The sequence below is a fragment of the Ceratotherium simum genome, chromosome 6 (genome assembly GCF_057802395.1).
Source record: "Ceratotherium simum simum isolate JZ-2026a chromosome 6, ASM5780239v1, whole genome shotgun sequence".
Classification (NCBI taxonomy): domain Eukaryota; kingdom Metazoa; phylum Chordata; class Mammalia; order Perissodactyla; family Rhinocerotidae; genus Ceratotherium; species Ceratotherium simum.
The window spans coordinates 56,106,808-56,119,278 of NC_141905.1; the positions used below are offsets into that span (position 1 = coordinate 56,106,808).

General features: G+C 36.5%; 1 protein-coding gene and 1 pseudogene across 1 annotated transcript in view; one reads left to right on the forward strand and one right to left on the reverse strand.

Annotated features, from left to right (window-relative positions):
- Positions 1 to 12,471, forward strand: part of LOC106801494 (cytochrome P450 2C19-like) — a 281,591-nt pseudogene that overhangs the window by 198,198 nt on the left and 70,922 nt on the right.
- LOC101405409 (cytochrome P450 2C21-like) overlaps positions 1 to 12,471 on the reverse strand; it is a 39,568-nt gene that overhangs the window by 24,281 nt on the left and 2,816 nt on the right. Inside the window, exons 3-6 of the mRNA XM_087432308.1 lie at positions 10,759 to 10,919; positions 9,193 to 9,369; positions 8,097 to 8,238; positions 5,448 to 5,635 (exon numbers count right to left, since the gene is read on the reverse strand). Coding sequence (XP_087288434.1) covers positions 5,448 to 5,635; positions 8,097 to 8,238; positions 9,193 to 9,369; positions 10,759 to 10,919 — 668 coding nt within the window. The remainder of the gene's footprint in view (positions 1 to 5,447; positions 5,636 to 8,096; positions 8,239 to 9,192; positions 9,370 to 10,758; positions 10,920 to 12,471) is intronic.

Here is a 12,471-nt window from a genome sequence, read left to right on the forward strand (position 1 = left end):
AGTGAAATATTCTTCAGCCATAAAAAGAAGGAAATCTTGCTATTCGCAACATCATGGATGAAACTTGAGGGCATTATTATAAGTGAAATGTCAGACAAAGATAAATATTGTATAATATTACTTATGTGTGGAATTTTAAAACAGCTGAACTCATAGAAACAAAGAGAAGAAGGATCATTGCCAGGTCTGGGGTTGGTGGAAATGAGGGTATGAGGCCAACAGTACAAACTTCCTGTTATAAGATGAATAATTTCTGGAGATCTGATACATAGTATGGTGACTGTAATTAACAATAGTGTATTACATACTTCAAAGTTGCTAGGAGAGTAACTATTAAATGTTCTACTACAAAAAAGATAATTATGTGAGATAATGGATGTATTAACTAATCTTATTGTGCTAATCATTTCATAATATATACATGTATGAAATCATCACAGTGTATATCTTAAAATATTATATGGCAATTTTATCTCAATAATTCTAAAAAAATAATTTGAAAAGAAAAAAATAGAGAGAGGAAGGAAACATTTCTCAACATATTTTTAAAGCCAGCATAATTCTAACAGCGAAAACTGAAAAAGGCATTACAAAAAAAGAAAATTACAAACCAGTGAGCTAATATTAAGGCATTGTTAAACAGAAGATAAAACACTTCTCTCCAACAAATCAAGACTTCAACAAATGCTAACCATTCTAAAAATAAAGGTAAATGACATCAGATAGACAACAAATTCAAGAAAGAACGAAGTGTGTTAGAGAGGATGTGGAGAGAAGGGAACTCTCATACACTGCTGGTGGGAGTGCAAACTAGTGCAGCAACTATGGAAAACAGTATGGAGATTCCTCAAAAAATCAAGGATAGAACTACCATACGATCCAGCTATTCCACTGCTGGGTATTTATCCAAAGAACTTGAAAACACCAATGCGTAAAGATACACGCACCCCTGTGTTCATTGCAGCGTTATTCACAATAGCCAAGACTCGGAAGCAACCTAAGTGACCATCAAGGGACCAATGGATAAAGAAGATGTGGTATATATACACAATGGAACACTAGTCAGCCATAAGAAATGATGAAATCCAGCCATTTGTGACCACATGGATGGACATTGAGGGTATTATGCAAAGTGAAATAAGTCAGAGGGAGAAGGTCAAATACTGTATGATTTCCTTCATTAAGTGGTAGATAATAACAACAATAAACAAACACATAGAGACAGAGATTGGATTGGTGGTTACCAGAAGGGAAGGGAGGAGGGAGGAGGGCGAAAGGGATAATTCGGCACATGTGTGTGGTGATGGGTTGTAATTAGTATTTGGGTGGTGAACATGATGTAATCTATGCAGAAATAGAAGTATAATGATGTACACCTGAAATTTATACAATGTTATAAACCAGTGTTACGGCAATAAACAAAAAATTAAATAAATAAATAAAGAAAGAAAGAATCAGTTTAAAAAAAAAAGAAAGAATGAAGAACATCAGAACGCATTAGTAGGTAAAATAATTTTTTAAAGTGTTAAAAGTTATTTCTATTTCTATACATATACATGTTTAAGTCTCCTTAAAACTATTGGCTTTTCAGAGTAAAAATAATAACATACAGAACTGAAACATATTACAACAAGTGCACAAAATGTGCGAGGGTGTAAGTGGAAATACGTTGCTGTAAATGTCAATTTTTTCGTGAAGGAATAAGATAATTTTAGCATATACTGTGACAAGTTAAAAATACATACTATAATCTCAAAATCAACCACCAAGAAAAAAAAAACAACAAAAAGAAAACAACTGAAAAAGAAGCATAAGTAAAATGTCAAGAGGCACAAATATAAAATCATCAGAGGAGATAAAATGAAATGGTACCAAACAATTGATAAAGTGAGTCAGGAGAGGATAAATACAAAAAGAAATCACAAATAAGAATCAAATGCCAGCACGATAGATTCAATACAAATATACAGAAACTTAAGGTAAATGTAGGTGAAATAAACTTCCCAATTAAAAGTCTCATAACAATTATCACACTTGATAAAAAGGCAAGGAGCAATCATATGTTGTTTAAAGTTACAAGTTGAAATTTAAAAGATGGAAAATGATTTACCATACATGCTATAACCATAAGAAAGCTGATATGGCTCCATTAATGGCAGACAAAGTGGACATCAGGAACAAAAGTATTATCAGAGATTAAAAGAGGTACTTCATAATGATAAATGGATCAATTAATCAAATTACAGTACAAAATGTATGCCTCCAGTAACAAATTTGCCAAACAGAAGACAGATTTTCACAGTGAGACCTATAGACAAATCTATTAGGCACTTTAAATGCCTAGTACATGATTTTTAAGTTTTTGCATTGAAGTGTGCTAATTAAACTTCTAACATCTAAACTCTTCAGTGAAGCCACTTTGCTCATAGACACTTTTATATGATGGGATCGACTTGAGGGAAAAGTTGCCCTGAAACCTGAACTGAGCTGGTAACATTCAGGCAGAAGCACGGGCAGGGGCACTGGAAGCTGAGGACGGTAACCTGGGTTATAGATATTTGTAAGTGCTTTGAAAACTGTAAAATACCAAAGAAAAGAGAGATGGCCTGTAATTCTCCAGTCCAGCCAGAGGTAAACCTGGATTAGGAAGGTTCTTATTCAAAAACACTTACTTTCAAGATCCAGATAGTGTAGAAAACAGACTGATAACTTAAACCTTCAGCTCAAACTTCAACCTTGGGAGTCAAGGCATCATTCTGAAGGAAAGCATAAAAACTGAAAAGACTAGAGGGCAACAACAGAACCCTGAGGAACATCAACATTTAAGTTACATGGAAGGAGGGATAGAGAGCACAAAATATGGAGAACAGGTATCCCGAGGGATAGGAGGAAAACTAGGACATTGTACCTAGAAGAAAATATAGATAGTACACTCTTTGACATCAATCTTTTTTTGATTGCCATATCTACTCTGGCAAGAGAAACAAAAGAAAAAAAATAAACAAATGGGACTACATCAGACTAAACAGCTTCTGCAAAGCAAAGGAAACTATGAACAAAATGAAAAGAAAACCCACCAAGTGGAAGAAAATATTTGCAAATCATATATCCAACAAGGGGTTAATCTCTAAAATATATAAAGAACACAAACAACTCAACAACAAAAAAACAAGCCACCCAATAAAAAAATGGGCAGAGGATATGAACAGACACTTGTCCAAAGAAGATATATGGATGGCCAACAGGCACATGAAAAGACGTTCAACATCACTAATCATCAGGGAAAGGCAAATCAAAACTACAATGAGATATCACGTTGCAACTACTAGGATGGATATAATTACCAGGACAAAAAACAACACATGTTGGAAAGAAAGTGGAGAAAAAGGAACCCTCATACACTGTTGGTGTGAATGCCAACTGGCAGAGCCACTATGGAAAACAGTATGGAAGTTTCTCAAAAAACTAAAAATCGATATACCATATGACCCAGCTATACCACTACTGGGTATTTATCCAAAGAACTTGAAATCAACAATTCTAAGAGACTTATGCACCCCTATGTTCATTGTAGCATTATTCACAAAAGCCAAGATGTGGAAGCAACCCAAGTGCCCATCGACTGATGAATGGATAAAGAAGTTGTGGTATATACATACAATGAAATACTACTCAGCCATAAAAAAGACAAAATAGTTCCATTCGCAACAACATAGATGGGACTTGGGGGTATTATGTTAAGTGAGATAAACCAGACAGAGAAAGACAAGCATCATATGATTTCACTCACATTTGGAAGATAAAATAATACATTGACAAAGAGAACAGATAAGTGGTTACCAGAGGGGAAGGGGTTTGGGGGTGGGCACAAGGAGTAAAGGGGCGTATGCATGGTGACTGACAAATAATAATGTACAAATAAACTTTCACAATGTTGTAAACTATTATGATACCAATAAAAAACAAAAATAAAAAACTAGGAGATAGTCACGTCACTGAAGTGGGAAGTGAGTACATACATATTGAAGACATTCTTAAGGTTATAAATGCCGCGATGAGGCCAAGTAAAATTAATCCTGGAAAACATTCATTGGATTTAATAATAGGGAGGTCACCAATGGCTTTGATTAAAATGTATCACCAGAAAGGAAGGTATTTTTCAATGGGTTGATGAATAAGAGTTTGAATAGGAAATGTTTACATAACTATAATTAACTTCTTCCAGGATTTTGAATCTGAGGGTATACATAAGATAGGATTGAACAGACGGGCCAAGATTTAGGGAGGGCTGTTTTTTTTTTTTTTAAAGATGTAAGAGAATTGAATATGTTTGAATGCTAACGGAAAGAGTCCAATAGGGAAGGAGAAAATTAAAAAAAAGAAATAGGAAGAAATGATTATTGAGGAGGATCCCAGAAAAAGTGAGAGGAAAGAGATACATGCCACAGGCAGAAAGATTTACTTTAGATGAAAAGAGAGCCCTTCTCCAAAACAAAGGCATGAAAGATAAATCAAAGGGTGTGGATGTAGCAAATTTGTAAATCTAGTGGAAGGGAAATGAGAGAGTTCCCTTCCAATGGCTCTGATTTCCTTGTCAGGTAAAAGGCCGGGTCACCTGAGAAAAAGACCATGGTGAGGAATTGGAAGGGGAGAATTCAGGGTTGCAAGAGTCATCATCAAGCATGTTGAAGCAAGCTGAGTTAGGTTATAAAGCAGGTTTTTTGGGTAGGATTGAGGATACATCTGGGGTTTATGATAATACCAACCTGCTGAGCTGTATTGTCTGTTCTGGAAGGGATTGGTAGCTCAAGGGCAGATACAAAGGAAGGAAACAGTCGGATTCGTCTTTCCTTCTTTTTTTTTTTGGCGAGGAAGATTAGCCCTGAGCTAACATTTATTGCCAATCCTCCTCTTTTTGCTGAAGAAGATTGGCCCTGGGCTAAAATCCACGACCATCTTCCTTTGCTTTGTATGTGGGATGCCCGCCACAGCATGGCTTGATAAGCAGTGTGTATATCCACGCCCAGGATCTGAACCTGTGAACCCCGGGGCCACTGAAGTGGAGCACGTGAACTTGACCAATATGCCACCGGGCTGGCCCCTGGACTTTCGACAAGTAAGTGAAACGGATAGTTGAGGGTCGGGGGTATGGGATACTAGTAAAGTGTAAGAATAATATAACGTACACTGGAAAGCAGGCAAGTGGACAGCAGATTGGGCTAACGGACAGACAGAGTGTGGACCTATCAATGTCCTGAAACTCCTGTGGGATTGTAAGCAATATTATATTTATAAAATTGTATCAACAAACGAGAAGGAAAGTAGCATGTGGCCAGAGGGTGAGATGACTAAGTTATGATTGTGCACGATGTGTAGAAGTTTAGGCAATCAGTGATAGCTGATAATCTAAGATTCCTAAGAAGGAGTATAGATGAAATATCTCTCACCTTGGGAATAAGATATTCTCTGAACTTAACGTCCTGAGTCACTGCATGGGGCAAACTGTTGGGGACGAGGTCAATGTATCTCTGGATCTCGTGCACCACAGCATCCGTATAGGGCATATGGCTCCTGTCCTGCATGCAGGGGCTCCGGTGTTTGCCAACCACAACGTCAATCTCCTTCTGGATTTTAGCTGGCAAGGTAGGAATCAGAATTTATGTGAAATAGAAAAGATTTTTAATTTGATCTTGTTAATCATGGTTACATTATAGTGGGAGATGGGGAGAAAGGAAAACTATGTATGGCTACTTCCATAAAAAAAAAAAAAAAAGAAACAGAATTTCAGTTTCCTGGGAAAATTGGAATCTCATTAGAGACCTAAATATATATATACATATAAAACCCAATTGTACCATGAAATTCCTTTCTCAACTCTGATTTTCTATTTCGTATACTTTTGTTTGACAGAATGAAGGATCTGAGATCTTGAAGGCTCACTACAGACAACGTAGTTTAACCACTTTGTGTATGCCGGTTTTTGTTTTAAATATGTAAGTTCCAAGAAAGAAGGAACTGCACAATACAGTAAATACGTCACTAATACAACAATTGAATAAGATGTTTAGTAGACTCAGTACATAGGAACAAGACATAAGTTATTTATTTAGAATGTAAAATATAGCAGGCATGATGCACTATTTGCTATATTACTTTATAATTCCTCAAAATAGTTCTACATGTTGGGTATTTTATACATCTTAAAAATGAGGAAATAGGTTTGGAAAGGTAAATATATGTCTTAAGGACATCCAGGTATTATGTGGTCTTTCTCATTCCAAAACCCACAATCTTAGAAAACTGAATAACATTACTGAAAGTAATTTCTATTTGAGAATTATATTTTTCCTTTATCTGCAAAATATTTCATATTAATCATATAGAGTTTAAGTAGGACTATTTATTAGTTAAAGCAAACATTTATTAACTTTTTGCTACGAGAGAAAAGTCTAGGAATGTTAGGAAGTATTATTATCTCACTTAAACAGATGAGGGACCAAGATATGATAGACATAGTCATGAGTCTGAGGTCACACAGCTACTTACTGGTAGAGTCAGACTCTGAAGACTGTTGCTCGAGTCTATAACCCATTTTTTCCAACACCATGTTGCTACTTTGGTCAAATGGTATTTATCTACTACCTGCAGAATGTGTCTTTGTAACGGAGCATGTGAACATTCTGTGGTTTGATAGCTATAAAGAAGAAAATTTAAGGGATTTCAGAGAAGTTTTAAACTTCACCTCAGGTGAGAGGCTGGAGGTTTTGTTTGATTGTTTTTTGTGAGGAAGATTAGCCCTGAGCTAACATCTGTTGCCAATCCTCCTCTTTATTGCTAGGGAAGATTGGCCCTGGGCTAACATCCATGCCCATCTTCCCCTACTTTATATGGGATGCTGCCACAGCATGGCTTGATAAGCAGTGCATGTGTCTGCACCCGGGATGCGAACCTGTGCACCCCGAGCCACCGAAATGGAGCATGCAAACTTAACTGCTGTGCCACCAAGCCGGCCATAGAAGCTGAAGTTTTATCTAGAAGAGAATGGTTATATAAAGTGTTTAGGAACTACTTATAAAATCAGAATGGTCAGTAGAATAGCACAGTAAGTGATGAAGATGAGAAGAAAGAAAAGGAAAATATAAATAGACATGGTGCGAGAAAAAATCCAAGTGGAAAGTGAAAATGGAAGCATGGGGAAATATGACACAAGAAGGGCTTTTGAAATGTATACAAGATTTAAAGGTTTGGAGAAAAATGTCATATACTATTTATAATAATAATCAACATAAGTCTCATAAGAGTTAGTGAAATTATTTGGCTGAGAGAGTCTATTACATGAAAGAAACACAGCACCATCATATCCCACAAAGTGTGTGAGCAAAAGAATTTTGAGGCTATGCTTCTAAACTGTACCATTTGCAAAGCATCTCCTATTTATAATAAGAGGGCAGAAGGATCTTTAACAAGGTAGAAAAATCTGGTGCTGATGTCATTGAGTTAAGGTTGTGAGGCTTAATCATGCTAAAAGTATCTTAATGCACCAGAGCACAAAACACGATATAGTAGTGTAAAAACTTGTTTGCCCAAATTGGACAATTTAAAATAATTATTTCTTTGTGTACTACTCTTTTTATTTTGAAAGTGTCTCTTTGACAGAAAAGGATTGTCATTTTCTTGAGTCAGTCCTTACATTGCAAATGAATTTGAGTAAAAATATCTTTTAACAGAAATATATTTATCTGCACATGGAAAGCATATTGAAAGATATCTTTCTTATAGAAAGAAGAAGGTTAATTCTTTCCAGATTCTCAGACAGCTGAGCTTACTGCATTTCTCCCGACCCAAAGGAAGAAGACTCCACCATAGCAGGGAGAACAGTGACCTCTGCTCTTCAAATTTCTGCTGCTGTTTAAATATTTTGTTCTCTTTTTGGACTATAATCAAATTTGAACTAAATTCACCAATAATAAGAAGATGTACTAATGATAGGAAATTGTCTTGCATATTGCCTAGGCAGGTAAACAGTGGGATATGTATCAGTGTTGCCTGCCAACTTCCACCTGGAATTTCACGCTGCCCATCATCTGTGATCATACCTGTGACCTCTGGATGCTTCAGCAGGAGCAGGAGTCCATATCTCAGGGTGGTGCTTGTTGTCTCTGTTCCTGCGCTAAACATATCCCATATGGTAGTGATCAAGTTATCCATGGTAAATTCAGACTGTTTATTGTGTTTTTCCTAGCAACGATGTGTTAGAATCACTTGATAAATAAAAAAGCCTCAGAGATAACATAAAAATCTCAATATAACATCATTATTTGCTCAATTTGCTTATTTGCCAAATTACGCCAGACACTAGAGAGTGCTGTAGCTAAAGGTAAAGTTAGATGATTGTTAGGATTCTTCAAACTGTTAAAATATATACAGAGTTACAAACTTCCAAGTCCTTTCTGATTCCTCACTTTCTCACCCACTAGAGCCAATCAGTTTCTCTATAATTTCTTTCAAACTTAATTTTTATCAAGTCATACTGCTGCTCACTGTCAATTCTAGCAAATTTTATCATGTTTAAATTTCTCATTCGAGCCTCCAGAACCACCCATCCCGAAAATGCATCACTATTCCCAACCTCATCAGTCGTTACACCACGACAGTTCCTCAGTTGCAATCAAGATAATCTCTCTGAAAATTCTATGCACTGATCACTGCACTTATCATTCCCTGGACCTATTTGTCATCTCTGTTCATCTAAGCCAGAGTTTCCTTAAAACCTAACTCATCAGTGAAGATTTCCTAGTGTCTTTCCAAGGGCAAGGCTTTCTAGATGTCTATCCATTCCTGTCTTCCCTCCTTTGTTACATCTTTCATTGATGGAACTAATTTTATAAATGATAATATGTTGTACTATCATTAATCTTGAATATGAGTGTGTGTGTATTTCAATTTGCCTCCAAATATTGAGCCAGCTTTAACATGGTAAATATAAAACCTTCTAAGTTATTTTTAGTGAGAATTTAGAAATATATAAAGACACCCAATAAAGTTTCTCATGCAGTAGTCTCCACAAGCAATTAATACGTCGTTAGGAAGGAAAATTTGTTTTAATATCCCAATTTCACTGGGAATAACAAAGCTAATCTAGGAGTCACATCATCCACAAAGATGAAGTAGCAAATCAGGGTCACATGATACCTTTTCCATTTTAATCAGGAAGTAGTCAATAAGGTCTCGGGGGTTATTGAGCTCCAGGAATTCTTGATGTTCTTTTATTTTCTCCAAAATAAACTTTTGTTGGTCAGCAATGTTTTTAAATAATGCATTATGACTTCCTGGGAAACAACGTATTAAAAAAGGGAAAGCGTTGCAGAGCTGAAAGAGGAAAGAATTATTTATTAATTCACTTGGCAGGCAGGCCCGGTGGCTTAGCGGTTAAGTGCACGCGCTCTGCTACTGGCGGCCGGGGTTAGGATCCCGGGTGTGCACCAAGGCACCGCTTCTCTGGCCATGCTGAGGCCGTGTCCCACATACAGCAACTAGAAGGATGTGAAACTATGACATACAACTATCTACTGGGGCTTTGGGGAAAAAAAAGGAGGAGGATTGGCAATAGATGTTAGCTCAGAGCCCATCTTCCTCAGCAAAAAAGAGGAGGATCAGCATGGTTGTTAGCTCAGGGCTGATCTTCCTCACGCAAAAAAATAATAATAATAATTCACTCAGCAAACTTTTATGGGCCCATGCTATATATCACACCCCTTGCTATACACTGAGTAGATAAGTTGAATAAGACAACCTTCCTGCACTGAAACATACTTGGAGTTTGAAGGAGAAGGAACTGATAAAATGGCCAGAGTTGCAGTATGAACAAGTTACAAAGCAATTTCAAAACTATTTAACTTCATTTCCTAAGCATAGCTCTCTGAAGAAATTAAGCAGCATACCACCTCTTTCCAAACGAGGAGATGGAGGTTCAGAAAGGTCAGTCAACCAGCCTAAAACACTAAGCTATGACAGAGCCAGAACCTAGTGTTCATCCCAGTTGAGTTAATCTCGTAACTATATTGATCCATATAGAATTTTAGTTGTTAATGATTGCACAATGTGGGTTACTAACATTTTCTGACAGGCTACGATAGTAAGAAATATATTTTACATCATCATCCTCTTCATCTCTAAAGATAAAAATCAGAAAAAAACTTTCTCAAAAAAATACCTTGCTAGGGCCGGCCCCGTGGCTTCGCAGTTAAGTGTGTGCACTCCTCTACTGGCGGCCGGGGTTCGGATCCCAGGCGTGCACCGAAGCACAGCTTCTCCCGCCATGCTGAGGCAGTGTCCCACATACAACAACCAGAAAGATGTGCAACTATGACATACAACTATCTACTGGGGCTTTGGGGGAAAAAAAAAAGGAGGAGGATTGGCAATAGATGTTAGCTCAGAGCCGGTCCTCCTCAGCAAAAAAAGAGGAGGATTAGCACAGATGTTAGCTCAGGGATGATCTTCCCCACAAAAAAAAAAAAAAAACCTTGCTACAATTTATGTATTATGACATTATATTTTTTCTTTTTATTACTATATTTCATGTTTTAAATTTCATTTTAACAATTAAATTGATTTTATAACTCACTAAATGATTACAAATGATAGTTTGATAAGCATTACTTTAGCGATTTTGAAATAGGGCAAAGGGATGGGGTAGGCATGAACAATAGATTAGCTAGAAAATTACTTTTCATTTAAAGAGAAACTTGACATTACCTGCATCCAGGTAGTGTTTACAATTCTGAAGTTTTCATGAAAATAATTTAGCAAGGTTAGAAATTTCTCATCACTGTACTCAAAACGACTCTGGAAAATAATGGAGCAGATCACATTGCACGGAGCACAGCCCAGCAGGAAAGTAGGATCACAGGGCAATGCTAAAAACAATAGAAGTTAAAAGTTAACGCAAAATTTCCATATACATCTTAAGCTGACTGTTTAAAATAATTGAAAATTTTGGCTTCTAAGATTTGTTAAGTATAAGGACTACCTGGACATGCCATCATCACTATAAACTCAACATGTCTAAAATAAAATTTATTCTGTTTCCCCCAACAAAACTATCTAATCTGGTCCAATTTATTTATTAATTTCCCCCAAGTATTCTCCTATTTACATCATCCTCCAAATAAGAGCCACAAAGTAATTCACAGTAAGGAGGTCATTTAAAAATAACTTTAAATTGTAATATTTAGCTCTCATTGTGGATACTTCTTCACGATGCCCACAGGAAATGGAGCAACATAATAGGAAAATCAGGAGACTTGAAATCATATTTTACAAAACATAGTTGAAAAAAGTTGGGTGTGTTCTCCTTGCAGAAGAGAAGAATAATGAGAGAAACACGAGTTACACTCAGATAATTGAAAAAACATGTTATAATATTGAAAACAGGCTATCTATATGTAATAAGGAATATGACTCCATTTTTTGGTGTTTGGCTGCTGACAGCTTTTAAACCTCCCCTTTTCTTCTGCTCATATCTGCACAAGCTGATAAAAAAGCTCAAGTGCTCCCTCCTTTGGCACAAGCAGGAAGTTTGAACCACTCAGCCCTGGCCTGTACATGGAAACACTCATCACCACCCCACCCCCTAACCACCATAAAAACCTCAAGCCAGTATGCTTTCCCTGCTCTCTCAAGTTGTCTTTGGATCTGCTTAGGAGCAACCCTACACTTTACAGAAAGCCTCATTATGTGAGTAATAAACTTTTTCATATCTGATTGGGGTGTGTGTGGCACCATCCAGCCTCCGTGAGAGGACCACCACAACACAATAATTCCAAAAGGAATAAACTTAGCAGGGATCAAAAAGTAAAAATTACAAAGAAAAAAGGTTCTGCTCAACACGTGGAAGAAACTTCCAACAGTTAGAGTTACCCAGTAATGGAATGGGTTACCCCAATAATGTGAGGTCCCCATAGCTACACGGAATCAAGCCGAGTCTGCGTGATCATAGGTCAGAAGCTGAGAGAAGGTCATATTCACTATGGGAAAAGTGGAACCAGTTAACAATAAGTTCTGCTTGAAATATAAATTAAGTGCACAGAATCATTTCCCAGATAGTATGTATCAAAATCCAATATTTTTTGACTTACTAATTCATTTCCAAAATTTTATTCTAAGAAAGTAGTCAGAGATAGGCAATGATTAATATGGATTGTATTTTTTGTGTTAATAGCAACAAAGAACCAAAAACAGTCTATCTCGCCAAAAATAAAAGACTGGTGAAATAAGCTATGGCACATGCAAAATAATGGAATACTGTACGATTTCATTACTTTACTTGATAAACATTTAAAAACTAAACATGTGGAAATATTTATTTAATATATTAAATTTAAAGATAAGTTGATGCAGCAAAATATGCAGTATAAGCCTTCTGTTCTTATTTCTTCTTCTGCCACGTCTCCCACCCATTCCTAGGTA